The 18,177-nt window shown below is 37.1% G+C and overlaps 3 protein-coding genes across 3 annotated transcripts in view; 2 read left to right on the forward strand and 1 right to left on the reverse strand.

Moving 5' to 3' along the window:
- Positions 1-2,296, forward strand: part of LOC111443127 (U11/U12 small nuclear ribonucleoprotein 35 kDa protein) — a 17,184-nt gene extending 14,888 nt beyond the window's left edge. The window contains exon 9 of the transcript XR_002710440.1: positions 2,286-2,296. The gene's annotated coding sequence lies outside the window, so the exon portion shown is untranslated. The remainder of the gene's footprint in view (positions 1-2,285) is intronic.
- Positions 544-8,636, reverse strand: LOC111443108 (kinesin-like protein KIN-12B). The gene is made up of 16 exons (XM_023080757.1): positions 8,123-8,636; positions 7,615-7,752; positions 7,440-7,523; positions 7,222-7,347; positions 7,077-7,136; positions 6,940-6,993; positions 6,713-6,805; positions 6,005-6,100; positions 5,573-5,718; positions 4,781-4,930; positions 4,566-4,695; positions 3,215-4,477; positions 3,036-3,134; positions 2,784-2,936; positions 1,918-2,715; positions 544-1,011 (listed from the first exon to the last, which is right to left on the reverse strand). The coding sequence occupies exons 1-16, from the start codon at positions 8,423-8,425 to the stop codon at positions 757-759; spliced, it is 3,948 nt and encodes a 1,315-aa protein (XP_022936525.1). The 5' UTR covers positions 8,426-8,636; the 3' UTR covers positions 544-756.
- A 1,176-nt stretch (positions 8,637-9,812) lies between these two features.
- Positions 9,813-18,148, forward strand: LOC111448875 (protein transport protein SEC23-like). Its single transcript, XM_023088656.1, has 12 exons — positions 9,813-10,925; positions 11,030-11,203; positions 12,422-12,583; positions 13,230-13,372; positions 13,917-13,992; positions 14,099-14,271; positions 14,370-14,451; positions 15,031-15,108; positions 16,128-16,289; positions 16,395-16,658; positions 16,941-17,045; positions 17,508-18,148. Exons 1-12 carry the CDS (start codon positions 9,849-9,851, stop codon positions 17,652-17,654), a joined length of 2,643 nt encoding a protein of 880 aa, XP_022944424.1. The 5' UTR covers positions 9,813-9,848; the 3' UTR covers positions 17,655-18,148.
- Positions 18,149-18,177: the final 29 nt, after the last annotated feature.

An 18,177-nucleotide genomic window follows, 5' to 3' on the forward strand; every position in this document is an offset into this window, starting at 1 on the left:
TTTTTTTTTTTTTTTTTTTTTTTTTTCCGTTTCTCACAAGAGGGAATGAAATAACAATGAACTTTGATGATTGGCTACCATTATTATGCCAAAACTCTAAACATTATCTCTGCTCCTTTACTTTGGGGTCCATCCGTTATCCTTTTTGCATCAACACCACAATTTGGGACTCATTCCATGGTACCCATTGAACAGCTACTCCTAAGGAAGAATATCTTAATCTCTAATAGAGAGCAGAGAAATTGAATGATGAAGAACAATGCAAGCCATTTGTCAACAAGTTGACAACATGTCAGAATGACAATGAACTTTGCAGATATGAATACAAACTAAGAATCTATTCTCAAGATTTCTCTCCTTAAGAAACAAAATATTGAGTAATATTTAATAAGCTAATATCAGAAGGAATAAAGCCCAACAATTACTTATCTAAAGTTGGTGGATTTCGATGGTAATCCTAATGAATGTGACTTGAGAAGCAAGAAATATTGCAACCCGCATATTTGTCGAAACTAAGATGTTAAGTCAAATGTTGATGGGAGGGACACAATGAAAGAATTCTACGATTCATTCCACCCTTATGAAGTTCCAGAATTTGAATTTGAATACAGACAATGGGGGAACTAGCACATAGTTCTCCTCATAATCAGAAGTAATAGCTATTGGGAACACCAACAAAGAGGGTTATATTGAACAACCTATATATAATGGGAAATTTACGGGTGACGTGTATCTGGTTGCCAAAACTTTTTCATCCTATATGTTGCATCTATCATATCCAGAAAACCAGGAAGGTTCTGAGAGTTTAGGTAGCTCACCATCATCACCATTGTAGAATGGCTCAAATTCCTCTCTCCAGCCCTGATCGAGGGTTTCGTCTATGTCGTATTTGGCTTTGCTAGTTTCATCATCGTAAGCAGGCCTCGTAGCTTCCTTTTCGAGTTTTTTCTTCAATTTATCAATCTGCTTGTAGGCCTTCTCGACTTCTTGCTCAGCTTCAATTGCTCGCTTCTGCAGATGTCATCAAAAGAAGTTAGACCAAAATTTACTAAACAGAATGCTAGTTAGTCGATATATCCACATATTAGAAGCAAGCATAAAATCAGGGCCCGAAACAGTCCCTATTTTCATTCAACGTAGGCTGAGCCAGAAAATATACAAGGCATATCTTTTCTAAAAATAGCCAACTATAATATAATGGAAGAAATGTGCAAAGTTTATGTATTAAATGTGCATTCGCCCAAAAATTAAGGCTCCCAGCAATTTACGAAAATAAGGCTATATCATTTAACTTTGTCCAGAACTAATCAGGACAGGGTAAGTCTTGCAAACAAATAAGGTTCTGAATCAAAACTACCAAAAGATTTTGATTTTGATTTAAGCTCTATCATCTCTGTGCCAAATAAGTTTATGTTCAACTGTAGAACAACTTTGGTTAATAACTCCAAAAATGAACAGAATTAACCAAATTTTCCATCAAATGTTTCCTTTTTTGCACCACCAACTTTAGAACTAAGCAGGATAGTATTGCAAACAAATACGTGATGTGTATGTCAATTTTTTTGCCGCCCTTCATCTGTAACAACCATTTAAATCAATTAATAATTTTATGTTCAACTCAAAATTGGACAACCTTGGTTCATAACTTCAAAATGAAGAGTATTATTGGACAACCTTCATTTAAATCATTATATTTTCCTTTTTAGCACCACCAACTAACGAGGCCTGGCACACTGAGTATATATAGATCATTAAGTAATTTTATGCTCAACTCAAAGTTGGACTATCTTAGTATTCCTCCTCCCACGTAAAAAGTAATATTCTAGCAGAAAAAAGTTATTATTATTATTATTTTTTTTTTTACATCAATAACTTTATAATGAGGCCTGGCAATCTATATCATTTTTTTTAACTGACCTGAGCAGCAGCAACTCCATCTTCTGCTTCTTTTAACCGCACAAGCAATTCGCCCGCAGCCTGCACAGCTTCAGCAGTATCTCTCAATTGAGCTTGAAGCCCCTTGTTCTCATCTCTTAGATAGCGTCTTTCTCGTTCTCTTTCAACTTTTAGTGCAGAAATTTCAGCAGCAAGGGTGTTTATGAACTTGGACTCTGCACCCTTAACTCCTGCTCTAGCAGCTGCCTTTTTGACATCCCCAATTCCATCCTGTATCTTTCTATGTCTTAAAAGCAGTTGCATGTGCTTTTCTTCCAAGTCTGCATACTGTTCTAGTAACCGTGCATGCACTGCCATTGCCATTTGCATAGCTTCCTCCAACTCTTGAGCACATTTCTTCTCAGCTTCAAACTCTCGTTTTCTTTTTTCTGCTAGCAACCTGCTCGCTTCAAGTTCACTTCTCAGTTCCTCTGAAAGAGAGATCCACTTGCCCTCCGCCTCAGTCCAACGAACTCTCTCCTGTTCAAGTTTTTCCTCAACACTCTCTTCTATTAACTCTGGGATTGCACCAAGAGGTGTAGAGCTACTAGGTTCAGAATAAGTCAATTGCAAAAGAGACTTTTGCATTCGCGAGGATGTGGAAGGTGAATCAGTGTAATATTGCAGCTGACTTCTTAAATCCTGAATCTCTTCCATTAGCACTTCTCTCTCGCCCAAGTCACAGAAATTCCTATAACTTTGCAACTCATCTTGAACTTTTTTCAACTCCATTCGTGTCTGTAGGACTTCAGGGTGATTCTCATATTTTTCCTTTAAAACCTGTACATGCCAAAGTTAGAAATGAAATAATCTCTCAGGGGGAAATATTTCTAGATGGAGACTCGAACCTTATGCTCATATTTGAGGGACAATAGTTCCTCCTCCATGAACTCCTCAGATGGTAAAACACCATCCATGAGGCTCTCAAGGCGAATAATTTTGTCTTCTCTGGCTTGCCCAAGTACAGCATTGCATTCTCTCTCATGTTTGTACTGTTGTACCTGCGAAAGGCAGCCCCCCAAGCAAAAGTCAAGCTAAATCAAAAGATATAGCCAGCAGGTCCAGGGGATAAAATACAGTCAAATCACGAAAGAACATACCAAACGATTGAGTTGATTAATATCAAATGCTTGCTTGTTGCAGTATTCTTCAAGTGCCATTTCTCTTCTGATAGCCCCAGCAAGAACTTTCTCAACTGCCTGGAGAAGAACAAGAAAATATATAGATACATATATACACACTAAACAGCCGGAAAAAATGGAATATCAACTTCACATACTTTAGGAACTTGTATCCTGGACCTCTCAGCAGAGTCTGGACCATCCACAGGTACTAATTGCAGATCTGAGCTGCCTTTCTCCTCTCCAACCTCCAGCTGCTTTCTAATTCTGCAACAACTGCACATAAAAAGGTTTTCACCAGCAGCCTCGTCACCGCATGATGTTTGCACGCCAACATCAATTTTGTTTATTGGCATATTAACCTTTTCTGCAGGTTTACATGAAAATCTGAATGAAGACCTTCTCAATGCTGAGCTCTGCCGACAACTATCAATAATTTCAAGCCCATTTCGGATGCTTGCAGCCAATTGCTCTGTAGTTACTGCAGTATTCTTACTCTGGGTAGACATTGATAGTGCATTAGCGGAGCTCCATCTCAAGGACTTTTCAAGTGGTTTTTGCAGAAGATCTAAGCCAAGCTTAGTCTCAGCTTGAGGATCTTTCTGTGAAGCAGACAACATCATTGAAGTCCTCAAGCTTTTCCTACTATCGCTGATTTTAGGTGAAGCACTTGCAGTAGGGGATTTAAGAGCTGGCGACACATCACAAGGAACTATGCTGAGACTTGGAGGAGAAACACAATTAAGAATTCCATTTGAGGAATTGTTGAGTGTATCTAAATCGGACTTGTTAGTCTGATATCCACTGAGAGGTTCAGAGGATGTACACAAGGGGCCATCTCCTGGAGTTTTTAGTTCTCCACTTTTTACTCCCTCCTCCATCAAAGAGCTCACAATATTATTCTCAGAAGGTTCACCTGAGAAGAGTTGGTCAAGCAAGTTTGTTGCTATTTGAGTTTGTGCTTCAAGGTTCTGATGGTTTGTCAAGTCAGCACTGGAACATACTGGAGTATCGTAAACCGGCTCGTCTGTTGTACCAACAATCATAACCTCGTCTTGTACAGATGTTTCCTCTTCCATGTTTACATCTAAAACATCAGAACTTTTCTTTCGATATTCAGTTCCAGAAAACTCATTTCCTTCTAAGGCAATTGATGAACCTAATTTAACAGTTTCAGTTTCCTTATCTTCACTAGCCTCAGAACCAGTATTTTGTTTGTCCAGTTGATCACAGAGCTTCTCAACAGCTTCCTCGTCAATTTCCATTTCTTCATCACCATCATCATCCACATGAGGTAATGTGATAGGACGACTTATACTAGATTTTAGTAGATACAAACTTCTACGGATCCATGCTGCAGAGTGTCCTCCATTCGCGTCATTTGAACTATTTCCATTTGACTTTAGTCTGTGTAGTTCATCCTATTAAACACCTCAGTTTAGTCACATTCTCAACTCACGGTACAAACATTACATGAGAAATTGTTAATACTAAGTACAAAAAGAGTACCCTGAGCTGCCGTATCACTTCACGCAAGTGATTCACATCATCTTGCATAACTTCATTAACAACAGCTTTGTTTTTTATAGCTTTTGCACGCTGGGCAAACCTCAATGTACTAAAACTTTCATTCTTGCAGCTGCAAAAACAACCCACGTAACTTTACATTTCAAGAAGGAAAATTTTCTTCAAGGTAAGAGGAAGCTCTGCAATATTATATTAACCTTTGTGATGGAGAAATGGCGCAAACCATCGCTAGTTTTGCATTTCCCCCAAGAGATTCTTGCAATAAAAAAGTGAGCCTGGAGTCTCTGTATGGGATGTGCCTTTGTTTTCCAGTTTGAGAAATCTCGGCAAGAATATTGATTAGATTCCTGTACCACAATCGTTTTCTTAATAAAAGGGGAAAAAAAGACTCTTCGAGGCACATCCTTAGTGACACATGTCGACAAATTAGAACTTGAAATCAAAACACAAAATAGCTCAATTTAATAATCAAAACACAATAGCTCAATTAATTAATCCAAACACAAAGGAAGCTAAACCGCAAAAGTAATATCCTTCGCTGAAGTGTGTGTGCATTATCTAAAGTTTGATGTTGTTTTTCATGTTCAGCCGAGTCTTTTCCCGGAAGTTGAACATATGAACACTACAATTCATAAAATAGTTTAATAATGTATTTTAATTCTTCATCATAGCAAAAGGAAAAGGATGCCAACTCTGTACAAATTCTATCCGACACTTTTCCTCTAATGTTTGGTATCCGATACTTCCCTAGATTTCTAGCTTGTCAAATAAACTTGATCCTAGTGCTCCATTTCTCTATACATGAAACGAAAAATTAAATATTTGTTGATATTTTGTTCACTGAAGATGAAAATAATAAAACATGCAGCTGTATCAACTCTGATAAATAATTAGCCAAATAATTAACATTAAAAAAAAACTCCCTGGTAAGATCACTGCTTAAATGATAGATCTGAACTATATATTCCACTAGTTTTCATTGGTTATACCCAAGTTGCGAGAGTGATCTGTTGATATTTCCTGCTTCCTTCAAACGCTCCCCAGCTGCACCTGTTAGCTTCTGCCTCTCGGAACCAGCTAAATCAACAAGATTTATTCTACTCGTTTTAAAGCTACTTAAACCATCTGCCATCCTCTGCACAATAAAATCATTGTCAATCTATATTTTCCAAGTACCAATACTTGAATATAGAAAGATGGTACTCATGCATTTCCATTCTAAACAAACTGGATGATCATTATCCATTTTTTAAGTTACGGCGCCAATAGCTGTTAATCTAATCTAGTGATCAATGATCAATCATGACGACATTTACTTTTCACTTTTCATGTTGCAGACAACCTTGTATGATAAATTCTTTGATTTAAATCCAATGATACCACCATATTAAAAGATATTAGCAACATTCTTTTAGTATTACCTTGGATCGAGATTCAACAACACAGGTAAAAACTGTATGCGACCGCGAACTCTCAGAATTAATACTTGTTGCACCAGTCCTCCTATTTGATAAACCCTGCATAATTATAATATGATTATAAATATATGTGATGTTTAAAACTATCGAAGTCAGTCTAAAAGGGTAACTAAAAAAGGTAGAAGAGTGGTGACCATGAACTGATGCAAATTTGCATAAATATCACTACAAAACTGATGACAAGCCTTTCAAATTTCGAGATTTGAAAAGATTGCTGTATGATGGAAGCACTAATCTAATCAGTGCATCACTGATGCAAATTCTCATGCGGATGCAACGTAGAAAGAGGAAAAACCAAACAAATTCCAAATCAAGGTAGGCCAAATTACAATGATCCTTAGAAAGAAGAATCAATTAGCAATTTAACTTAATAATTTCAAAGCACAGGTTGTGTAAAGCCTAAATACAATCACATATAGAGCTTATGGGTGCAATATATCATGGTTAAATCAAAGAGTTTCGGTTGTAATAACAGTAATTTATTATAATTGTTATAGAAAGGGTAATCTTTAACCATGACGAAAAGATAATATAAATATATAATAATACCCTTAACATTTATATTTCAACTTTGTTTGTGTGTTTGTGTGTTAAGCTTGGTTGGGCGTGCACTTAGGTGCATGAATTAGCAGGATGAGGAAGATAATAAACCTTCATTAAAAGCTGAGTAACGTCTGCCATGGTTGATACACACTCCTCCGTTAGATTTTCAACATAAACACCAGACTTTACATCTTCTCTAATCTGAAAGAAGAATCCAACAGAAGAATAAGCTTCTCATATAACAGGAAGTAGAACCATTGTTTCTTCTCTATTCTTTTAGTTTACTATTTGGAGAGAAAGTGAGCTATCAAGAGACAGTAGGAATTATCAATAACCTGGAGGTTTCTCTGATTTGGATCCAATAAATCAGTGATTTGCTCATTGTAAATCTGCAACAAAGTTTCCATAGAATTTGAACGAATTCATAGATAAAATATGTAGATCATACTGTACAAGACAATTGTTGTCCAACCTCGAGAAAAGAACAGGAACACTGATACTTAAGTAACTTGTCAGCATGCTTCACTTGTTCCTGCAATTTTAATCAAAGACTAAATAATGTGAGATTATGCACCATTACTTTCAAAGAGTCTAAGGACTAAAACTTCTAAACCCACCTCATTTATACGAGCAAAGAGTCGTTCAAAAACACGGAAAGTTAAGCCTTTTTGTTCGCTTAGTAAACTGTCATCTGACAAAGAATTGGTTGGACCCCACATGGTGTATGTCTTTCCACTTCCCGTCTGATTCAATGAGTACATAGACATTTAGAATGAGAAAATAAACATCATAAAGAGCAAGGAACAGAAAGGTGGACGAAGGGATGTAGACATACCTGTCCATATGCAAATACGGAACTGTTGAAACCTGCCATACAATTTTCAACTAGAGGTTCTCCTACAAGCTGGAAGATATCAAGCTGAAAACAGAATAAAACAAAAGTTAATCATTCACCCCGTATTTACAAATGCCCATCAAAAAGCTACAAAAGTGGTCACTAAAGATCGTACCTGCGTTGCCTCTGTGTCAGCAACAGCATCAAAAGTAAAGGTTTGGCCATTAATTGACAAAGAATCATCAGTAACTTTCTGTATTATGTTATCCCCTTCGTCTCTGTCCTTGCTCGATGGCCTCATCCGCACTACCACCTGAAAATCACAGACAAAAATTATGTTTGGCAAGACAGATTGGGAGCTAGAACAAAAAATCCTCTTAAATTGAGAGTACATAATCTCTCCTTCTCCTGGCACTCATACCCCTCGTCTCTGTTAACATACTGTTTAATATTTTATCAATACAAGCCACAAATAAATCATAACAATAGGAAACACAGTTGAACATCCAGGTTTTAAGTAACATTACGGAAGTTCGACATCTAAAACATGAGTGAACTGAACAAAAAAAACAAAAAAAACGGAGTCACTCACTTTATTAGCTTAGTTAAGTTGCACAGAATGCCACTTCTATTAGCTTAGTTAAGTTGAACCATAACACACATAATTGCAACACGAAATGTACCTTCACACCAGAATCAGACAACCCAGGGATCGAATTCTCAGCAAGGGCCTCCATACTGAGCTTCCGCTTGAGTGGATTGGAAGACGGAGGGCGGGGAGGGAGCGGGGTCTTCAGCTTGGCCGGCGAGGGTTTGGAATCTGGAAGCATGGAGTTCGGATCTGAAGGCGGAGCATTCTCCTTGGAGGACTTGGGCTTCCGAGGGGGTCTTCCCTTGATTCCGGCGCTAGGGCACGACGAAGAAGGCTGGTCGGCGGCATGGGTATCTCGCAAGATACCGTTTCTTGGCTGCATAAAATGCTTCATTGGAAAGAAACGGCGAATTGGAGGAAGTAGAAACGGATTTGACAGAGAGAACGAAGAGTGAAGATTTTGAGGAAGACAAGAGAGCGAAAGAGAAGGAAGAAGAGAGAGAAATAGCCGTTAGAGAAGAGAGAGAGAGGGAAGAAATTTGAAATGACAGAACACATTCCACATGCAAAACCTCCTTATTATAATACAGAAGAAGGAAGAAACCTTTTTTGAATTTCACGGGTTTGGATCTGGATCCTTCACACGGTTTCGGGTCGGTTTCGGGTCGACCCGACTCTTTATAAGCCTACCAATTTTCACTTGCTTTTGTCTTTCTTCTTTATTCACTCTTCCTTAATGTTAAATTGTTTTTTCAATTTATAATTAAGAATAAATTTCCTTTTTTCAGACTCGGGATCCGGAGAGAGAGCTTAGAAAATAATTTAGCTCAAAAGGGTCGGTTAGTCACTCTCGACGAACTCAAAATCTCGACTAGACCTTCTAATAAGTAAAATGTTTTAAAAGTCCAATTTGATGAGACCGAGCATAGCTTGATCTATGCAGAACTCTATTCTTAGACGGAGGACCAATTTGCATGCACCTCAACTATTCCCACAAAATAACTATTGACCTAAGACGTTTTGTTTCCAATGTATTGAACGTTCTTTTTAAAATTTAATCCAAGCAAGCACACTCTAGTCACCACGGTGTTTATTTTAGGTCACTGTTTCATCGTTTTTTTTTTTAATTATAATTGGTTTCCGTTTGGAGCTGGTTAAGTTCGAAATTTGACTCAATATGTTCAAGAGTGAAAGATGGTAACTTGTCTTGGATTCTCATTTCCAAGCATGAACAAGTCTTGGTTCTTCCCAATGAGCTAAGAGAATGGCAATAAACCATACACTTGAAGGGTCGATTGAGTCGTATACAAGTTGACCTACGTGGGTCAGTCATGGTTGCAGAGACTGACCCATGTAGGTCAGCCGAGGCCTAACACAAGCTAACTTAGGTGGATCGATCAAGGTCAAATCATAGCAATATGCTCATGGGTGGTTGTCGCCACTATTTATAGTATTCTTTATTAACCAAAACGGAGATATGTGAATTAGAGAGGGTTGTATGTTAATGCTCGTGACTCAATGCGTGTATATATATATATATATCTTAAAAAATTCCATTAAAACATCATAGGTATCTGTCATCATTGGTACCTCCCTAATGTCATATCGAGCCCATTCCAATGAACATGACATCAATCGTTCTGTTTATATTTTATATTTGAATTTATATTTTATATTTCGATTCAAGTCGTTACTTATTTCTAACCTCGAAACAAATTCATATGACTGGATAGTTCACTCGAAAAGATGGATGAATTCATATGGGAAGTTTGCAATAAATGCTTAGGTTTTTAGGGCAAAGGTGAGAAATTTTTGACATGGTTTTTTCTTTCAACCTCTCTGCCCACCAAATCTGTGTCAAAACCTCAACCCTTCTTCCTTCCCAATTTCCAATTCTAATTCTTCAATTCCAATTCTCTCTCTCTAGCTCTCTCTCTCTTCCTGCGGTGACCCCTTCTCTGCAACTTCTCAGGGGGTCGCCTCAATTCGCTTGTTTCTCTCTGTTTCTCTCTCTTTCTCGTCTCTTTTCCCTCTTTCAAATTCCTTTCTCCAACACCCAATTTCTCCCTTCGCGGGAAAAACCCATTTCCCATAAGAAACAATTCCATTCCCCTTTCAATTCCATCACCACAATGTCAGAAATGGCGAACGCAGATCCCGAAGGAATCGATGGAGTTCGTATGACATGGAATGTTTGGCCTCGTACCAAAGTTGAGGCTAGCAAGTGCGTTGTACCACTCGCTGCTTCGATCGCTCCGATCCGTCCTCACCCTGAGATCCCAACACTCCCTTACGCGCCGCTCCGTTGTAAGTCTTGCTCCGCGGTTCTCAACCCATTTTCCCGTGTTGACTTTACCGCCAAGATTTGGATCTGCCCGTTTTGCTACCAGAGATGTCATTTTCCTCCTCATTATGCCATGATCTCTGAGACCCATCTTCCTGGGGAGCTTTATCCTCAGTACACCACTGTTCAATATGCTATTCCGCAATCAATTAACCCCAATCCTGCTATGGATTCGGCCCAGCAGGCGAATCCTTCCCCGGTTTTTCTGTTTCTGCTTGATACCTGCATGATCGAGGAGGAATTGGGGTTTGTGAAATCCGCGCTTAAAAGGGCGATCGGGTTGTTGCCTGATAATGCACTTGTTGGATTTGTTTCGTTTGGGACTCAGGTTCAGGTTCATGAATTGGGATTCTCTGATATGTCTAAGGTGTATGTGTTTCGGGGTACGAAGGAGGTTTCTAAGGAGCAGGTTTTGGAGCAATTGGGTCTTGCCATTGGTGGGCGGAGAGTTGCTGGAGCGTATCAAAAGGGGGTCCAGAATGGATTCCCTAATTCGGGTGTTACACGTTTTTTGCTGCCTGCTTCTGAATGCGAATATACCCTCAATTCCGTAGGTTTCATTTGGTTCAATGTTTCTGTTCAATTCTTTTTGGTTCAATATCCCACATTGGATTGGAAATTCTTGAACTCGGTTGTATTTGTTATGAATTTTAGTTGTTGGATGAACTTCAAACGGATCAATGGCCTGTTTCTCCCGGTAATCGGGCATCTCGATGCACCGGAGTGGCGTTGAGTGTTGCAGCTAGTTTGCTTGGAGCTTGTTTGCCTGGCACTGGTGCTCGAATTATCGCTTTGGTTGGTGGACCATGCACAGAAGGGCCTGGCACGGTAACCAAAAAAAAAATCTGTTCCTCGTGTTTATTGTTTCGAATTATATATCATGGTTTGTGCTAGACTAGATCAGATCTTATGCTATGAATAAGTGTTGTAAGTTACTTGATTTTTTTGGTTGTTAGAACATTGTACAGAGGCGTAGAGTTACACTTGGTAATTTATTTTGCTTTATTACTAAGTTTTGTTTGTACTTGATTTTGACTTGCCATTTCTTTCGGTAGCAGACATTCTCTGGGTCATTTTGGTCATCTTGTGCCGTTGACTTGTGTTTTTCCCTCAAACTTGTTATCTGCACTTGTTCAAATCAATTCAATAGTACAAAAAATATGGACTTAATGATCTTATTTCCCTCATCGATTGGCCGGCCTTCTTTGGCCAATATTTTTATGGCCTAATCGAGCCAGGATCCTTATGTTTTCACCTTTTTCTCTCACTGCTTTTCTAGTATCATGTGAGGCTAGAATTAGTATATAATATTTATCAAAGTTCATGGGATGGGTAGCGGCTATTTTGTCTTGCTATTCGTTGGATTTATACCTTAGTATAGCAATAGCCTGTTTGTTCAAATACATTTTTGTAGTGAACAAAAATGTGCAAGTAAACTTGGAAGTTGGATCCAAATGTTGCTTACTTTTCAGTTACAGCCCTTGCCATTGAAAAAACTGTGTTCATATGCATTGACTGCAACAATTTAATTTAAAGCCTCTTTTGCATAACTCAACTATGGTGGTTTACAAAAGGTGTGAATTTAGGTGTAAGTGCTTATAGAACTTGCATCGAAAAGTGGCAGATTTCATCATTGCATTTATCTTATTTTCTTCTGTTTCCTCGTTTTAGATTTGTCCTCACTCTGTTTCTTTAGACATCAATTTAGTTAATTTGACTATGGGGTTTTAAGGTTGGAATAATTACTTAACATACATTGAAGTGGTGCACACGATTACTTGCATTGTCATAACTTATTTACTTCAATGCGATTTTTTTCCGTAATTAATTGTGGTACACAAGCACCCAAGTGATCAAGGACATGATTGTATGTTATTATTTTTGTGAGTGATGAAGGGAACTACTATCTTTTGCATGGACTTTGTTCTACTATCTTTTGTATGTTATCATTTAAATGGTTAGAACTGAAATTTGATATATGATTAATCTTATTCTCCTTCCCGCTGATGTTTTGTTTGATATACTGATGGAATTGAACATTTACAGATTGTTTCCAAAGATCTATCAGACCCAGTACGTTCACATAAAGACCTCGACAAAGATGCAGCCCCTTACTTTAAAAAAGCAATCAAATTCTATGAAAGTCTTGCAAAACAACTGGTTGGTCAAGGCCACGTCTTGGATCTTTTTGCATCAGCACTTGATCAGGTCAGTATAAACTTTTACCTGCCTCAAATGGAATCTGTTTCTCCTTTTTAAAAATATGATTTTAGCAATTTGCAAGAAATAACATTAAGTTGTTTTTCTATAATTCTATTAAAGAAATATGATATAAAACTACATGGGAATTCTATAATTGGACATGTTTGCTTTAAAGATCTTTATGCTTGCTGCACTGTATTAAAAGTATTATCAACTCCTAAGCTCCTGCAGGAAGTTGTTTATTTGCTAAATACTTATCCAGATGTAATGGATTTCCTGATATTCAAATCTGACATACTTGATTGTTGATGAGGTCATGTTTTGTCTCATTTTGTTCACTCAAATTTATCTTACAAAATATTGGTGCCTACTGTTCTATAAGGTATAAAGTAATTGAGACTCAATAGAGTCAACCCATATCAGATTCGAACATCAGGATTTAATTACTTCTAATGGTATAAAATACACTTGATGTAGTTTAATGATTATTTGATTTGAACCGACTTAGATTTGAACATCGGGGTTCAAATGCACTGTACAAGGTTTATTTAACAATCATAGTGCAATCATTTTATTGTAATAATCTTTCGTTTATATGTATTTTTCTGTTGCTACCAGTAAACATGCTTCGTTCATTGGAATTTATATGTAGGTTGGTGTTGCGGAAATGAAAGTTACAGTAGAAAAAACTGGTGGCCTTGTTGTTCTGGCTGAAAGCTTTGGACATTCGGTATTTAAGGACTCTTTCAAGCGTGTGTTTGAAGGAGGGGAGCACTCTCTTGGTCTTTGCTTTAAGTGAGTGCATAGTTTTATAAGTATTGTATGCTTCTTTTTCTTTTAATTCACTTGGTCCATGTTTTAGTTTCTGCATGTTAGTTTAAGTTGCAGATGCCCATTTCGATGGTATTGTCAACTACCTAGTCTTGATATTTGGTAAAATCCAAATAGGGAACTATAAATCTAAATATATTTGATATCATAGGTACAATAAAAAAAAAAAAAGATGAATGGGTATCATGAAGGCTCAAATGCTTAAAATCATTAAAACTGGGTGATTGCTAGAATTACATGGTATGATTCAAATTTGGATGACAATAAAAATAATGTGTACTCTGTAAGAGTAGGGAAGTAATAATGGATATTAGTGAGATGGGAAAGTTTTAAAAATAAGTTTAGTTGTATGAATTTCATTGGCTGTTGCTTCTGGTATGTCTACGTCTTCTGCATCTACTTTGGACTAAGTATAACACAATTTTGGAATCCATGCATCTAATTCTTCTTAGTTCTTTCCCGAGCGGATAGTATTTCATGTCACTTTATACCTGCTTTTACATTTCAGTGGAACCCTTGAGATCAATTGTTCGAAGGATATCAAAATTCAGGGGATAATTGGACCTTGCACATCTTTGGAGAAGGTCGTACGCTTTGAATTTACTGTTGTTGGCTTTTGCTCATGGATAATAAATTTTCCATTTACTTGATTGCTTCATGAAACTGATTGCTTGTGGTGCATATCTTCAGAAAGGTCCTGCTATTGCCGATACTGTTATTGGGGAGGGCAATACAACATTGTGGAAAATGTGTGGTCTTGACAAAAGCACTTGTTTGACAGTGTTTTTTGATCTTTCATCAAGTGATAGATCAAGTTCTCCAGGAACTGCAAATCCACAGTTGTATTTGCAGTTTCTTACTAGGTAAGCTATCAATTGAGAGGGTTTATTTCCATCTGATAATGCAGCATATGTGACATCATGAATAATATGGGTGTGGTCATTTATTATTATGATTGCAGTTATCAAGATCCTGAAGGTCAGTCGATGCTTCGGGTTACAACTGTTACTAGAAGATGGATAGACACTGCAGTTAGCTCGGAGGTTCTTCTTTTACATTTTTCAAAACTTTTCTGTTCATTATTATTACTCTATTTCTACAGTTCTAAGATCTATTATCCAATGGGGATTAACGACTAACATTTCAATGGAGGAAGGTCTACAAAAAAAAAAAAAAAAGGAAAAAAAAAAGGAGAATATGAGAGCATACAAAAATAGAGCCCACAAATGGAAGCAAACTAAAGAAAGACCTCCAATCATCCTTTCTAAGATTTGAGTATGATGATTGGTGTGGTTCCTACTTACAATATTCAATGGGTGCCCTTAATTGGCATTCATGTGTACAGATGAATAGCACTATTTCAATTCATCGAAGATGCATATCAGTCCGCATGGCATCTAGGAGTGGTTGTATCATAGTCAACATACTCTTGTTTATAATATTTAATTGTTAACCACTCTTGGCATTAACACGCCCTCACACACTTGTGCTCTCTGGTTTGGTTCTTTCTCTATTATGATGAAAAGTCGGAACACACACACACACACTAATTCTCTGTGTTGGTTATCTTTTTCTATCTCAATAAATGGTGAAAAGTTAAATCTTTGAGGCATTGATTTCAGGAATTGGTGCAAGGGTTTGATCAAGAGGCTGCTGCAGTTGTTGTGGCCAGATTAACTTCCTTGAAAATGGAGATGGAGGTATTTTAGAATTCTACGTTCATTGAACGTCTGGTTGAATACTGTGCCCTTCTTTTGAAAAACCACCTCAACCTGCTTAATTTGTTTAATCTGTGTAAGTCTGTGTCAAAGAAAACAATATTGAATTTTTACTGTGTCGAGGGATCGTGAGAGATGGTGAACTCAAGATGATTGCATATGTGGTTTTAGAACTGGTGATCTTTGCATGGATTCAAGTCTTATTTGTGAATGGAAGAAACCGTAAATTTGTCTTGGACTGCAAAATCACATTTTGTCCGAACTTGCATGCATGTAAGATCTAATGTAACCAGGTTTTATGCTGGGTTCATTTTTTCTTTCTTTCTTTCTTTCTTTCTTTTTTTTTTTTTTTTTTTGAAAGAATTATTTTCATTATAATGAAAAAAGGTTACAAGGAAACTTAGTCCCTTGGGGGCTTTTACTTGCTAATTCCTTTTCAAGAAAGTAGCTACCACTGCCCATCCTCTTCCTAAAGAGATGACGAAGGATTTTTGTGGAAGGACAAATGTCCAAAGAAGTTGTAAATCCTCCAATGGACTGCCCTACTTTGACATTTGGGTGCAATATTTGGGGAAGATTCCCCTCGTAATGCCCTTCCCCAAGTTCCTGTGTTGTTTGCAAAATCCATTTGGACCTAGCATTTATTATTTTCTTGTTTCTTATTGAGATAGTTGTTCTGGCGCCTTTTGTACTTTTTGGCATTAGTTAGACCATGCTATGTATTATTCCTTGGTTATTGACAGCTTGAAAATATATCGTTGCATATTAGTTATAAAAAAAAAAACATGTTTTAATGCTTAAATAGTTGTCAATTTTGAATATCTTCTAACCTTCCAAGTGCTTTAAGTGTGCCTTCTAATTGCACTCGGTCCGTGAGTTTTTGAAGGACGAAATTGCTTCCTGCTATCTAGGTTTTGTTACTTGCTGGTTTAATTGGTCATTTGTTCTTAATTATATCTCCAAAGTTATAAGTTACCTTATGTTAATTTTACTCTTATCAGGAGGGATTTGATGCTATTCGATGGTTGGATCGATCCTTGATTCGCCTCTGTTCTAAGTTTGGTGATTATCGGAAAGACGATCCATCTTCCTTTACTCTAAATCCTTCATTTTCTTTGTATCCTCAGTTCTTGTTTAATTTGCGGCGTTCACAATTTGTTCAGGTATATACATCTTCTAGGGTATCATTCTTGAGATTGTTCATATGAACATGATCCAATGGAAAGATGATTTGCATTCTTTGTTTGGATACTTGTGATCCTGTGCAGGTGTTTAACAACAGTCCAGATGAAACTGCATATTTTAGGATGTTGTTAAATAGGGAGAACATTACAAATGCTGCTGTGATGATCCAACCGTCCCTAATATCGTACTCGTTCAATTCACTGCCTGCACCAGCGTTATTAGATGTTGCTTCCATTGCAGCTGATCGTATTCTCCTGCTAGATTCATATTTCAGTGTTGTCGTATTTCATGGGATGACAATAGCTCAGTGGCGTAATATGGGATACCAAAATCAGCCGGAACACCAAGTTTGTGCTTGCTTAATCAATCCCTCTACTACTACTACTACTGTTGAAAGTCGAAATTTAATAAGTTCGTTTTTTAATTTTTTTTTTTCAAAATTTGATTTTATAATTACCCATTTTAGAAACCTTCGACCATGTATGAATATTCTATCTATACCATGTTTTTTGTTTTTAGAGAATAAATTTAAAAGTTGATTGTGTTTCTTGCACTACGGTAATTTGGTGGTTCATAACGGGTGTATCAGCCATGTCTTCCATTTAATCAGTCTAGCGTTCTTTTTACAGGCATTTGCACAGTTATTACAAGCTCCTCATGATGATGCCCAAATTATCATTAACGAACGTTTTCCAGTACCTCGTCTGGTTGTCTGTGATCAGCATGGCTCTCAGGTTATTTTCTTAATATGTACCTTTGGGTTGCACTACAGCAAAGATGATTACACAGAAGCACTAAAATACTATTATACTTCTTTTCTGCTTCCACTGTCATTATTTTTTTAGGCTCCTAGCTCATTTTTACTAAGTAGTACCACACAGGTTTGTTTTGCATGTTTTGTCCCTTTCTAATCACTCAAAATTCACTTATAGCACATGGCTACATAATTTTGATGCTTAGCTCGATTATTTTCCAACCGTTCTGTCACTAATAAGTCGTTTATGACGTGTGAAGCATAAAAGAAAAAATTGATGGTTACAAAAACATTATTTCTCTAATGTCTGCAATGGGTTTTTCCATCTGTTCCAAAGGATTGTTTGTAGATGTTGGTTTATTTGATAAATACGTATGATTGTGGAACTGAATGAACATTCCATCTGAAGGTTTATATTTTATTATCTTGATTTTGTGAGCAGGCTAGATTCTTACTGGCAAAGTTGAATCCATCCGCAACATATAACAATGCTCAAGAAATGGCGGCTGGGTCAGATATCATATTTACTGACGATGTCAGCCTTCAAGTTTTCTTTGAGCATCTTCAGAGGTTGGCTGTCCAATCTTGAGAATAGATAGGCTTTCTTGAGGCTTTTATAGTAAAGATCCGATCAGTCTTGCTGTGGGAAAAATTCACTAAGGGAGATGTATATCTGGTCTTGTTGACGTCTTTTCTAGTCTTTCCATTATTTTCCAAGTTGAGAAGCCAATATTTCCCCCACTCTCTCATTTGGAGAATATTTGAGAACACTGATAAAATTCTTTTTTCGGGCGACATTCTCGGTCGGCATTGCAGCCTAATAAAGGGTCACAAAGGTCACTTTAGCTTCAAGTTACATGAGGAGACAAAAAGGAGAATGTAATTTAGAGGAATCCTTCAACAGCTTAGACATTTGTGAAAGTCATTCTGTTAGTAATTTTGGTTCTTCAATTTGTTATTTTGTATTGAGGTTAGACCACAAAGTGAGTATTTTTTATGAATCTCCAAGTAAATTATAAGGGAGTTTAGTCTGAAATTGCACCTTTATTTATGAAAGACACACCTGTTGGTTATTCAATTCTATTAATGGGGTTATGAACTTTTTGATTTCT

This window comes from Cucurbita moschata, unplaced genomic scaffold (assembly GCF_002738365.1).
Source record: "Cucurbita moschata cultivar Rifu unplaced genomic scaffold, Cmos_1.0 Cmo_Scf00001, whole genome shotgun sequence".
Taxonomy (NCBI): domain Eukaryota; kingdom Viridiplantae; phylum Streptophyta; class Magnoliopsida; order Cucurbitales; family Cucurbitaceae; genus Cucurbita; species Cucurbita moschata.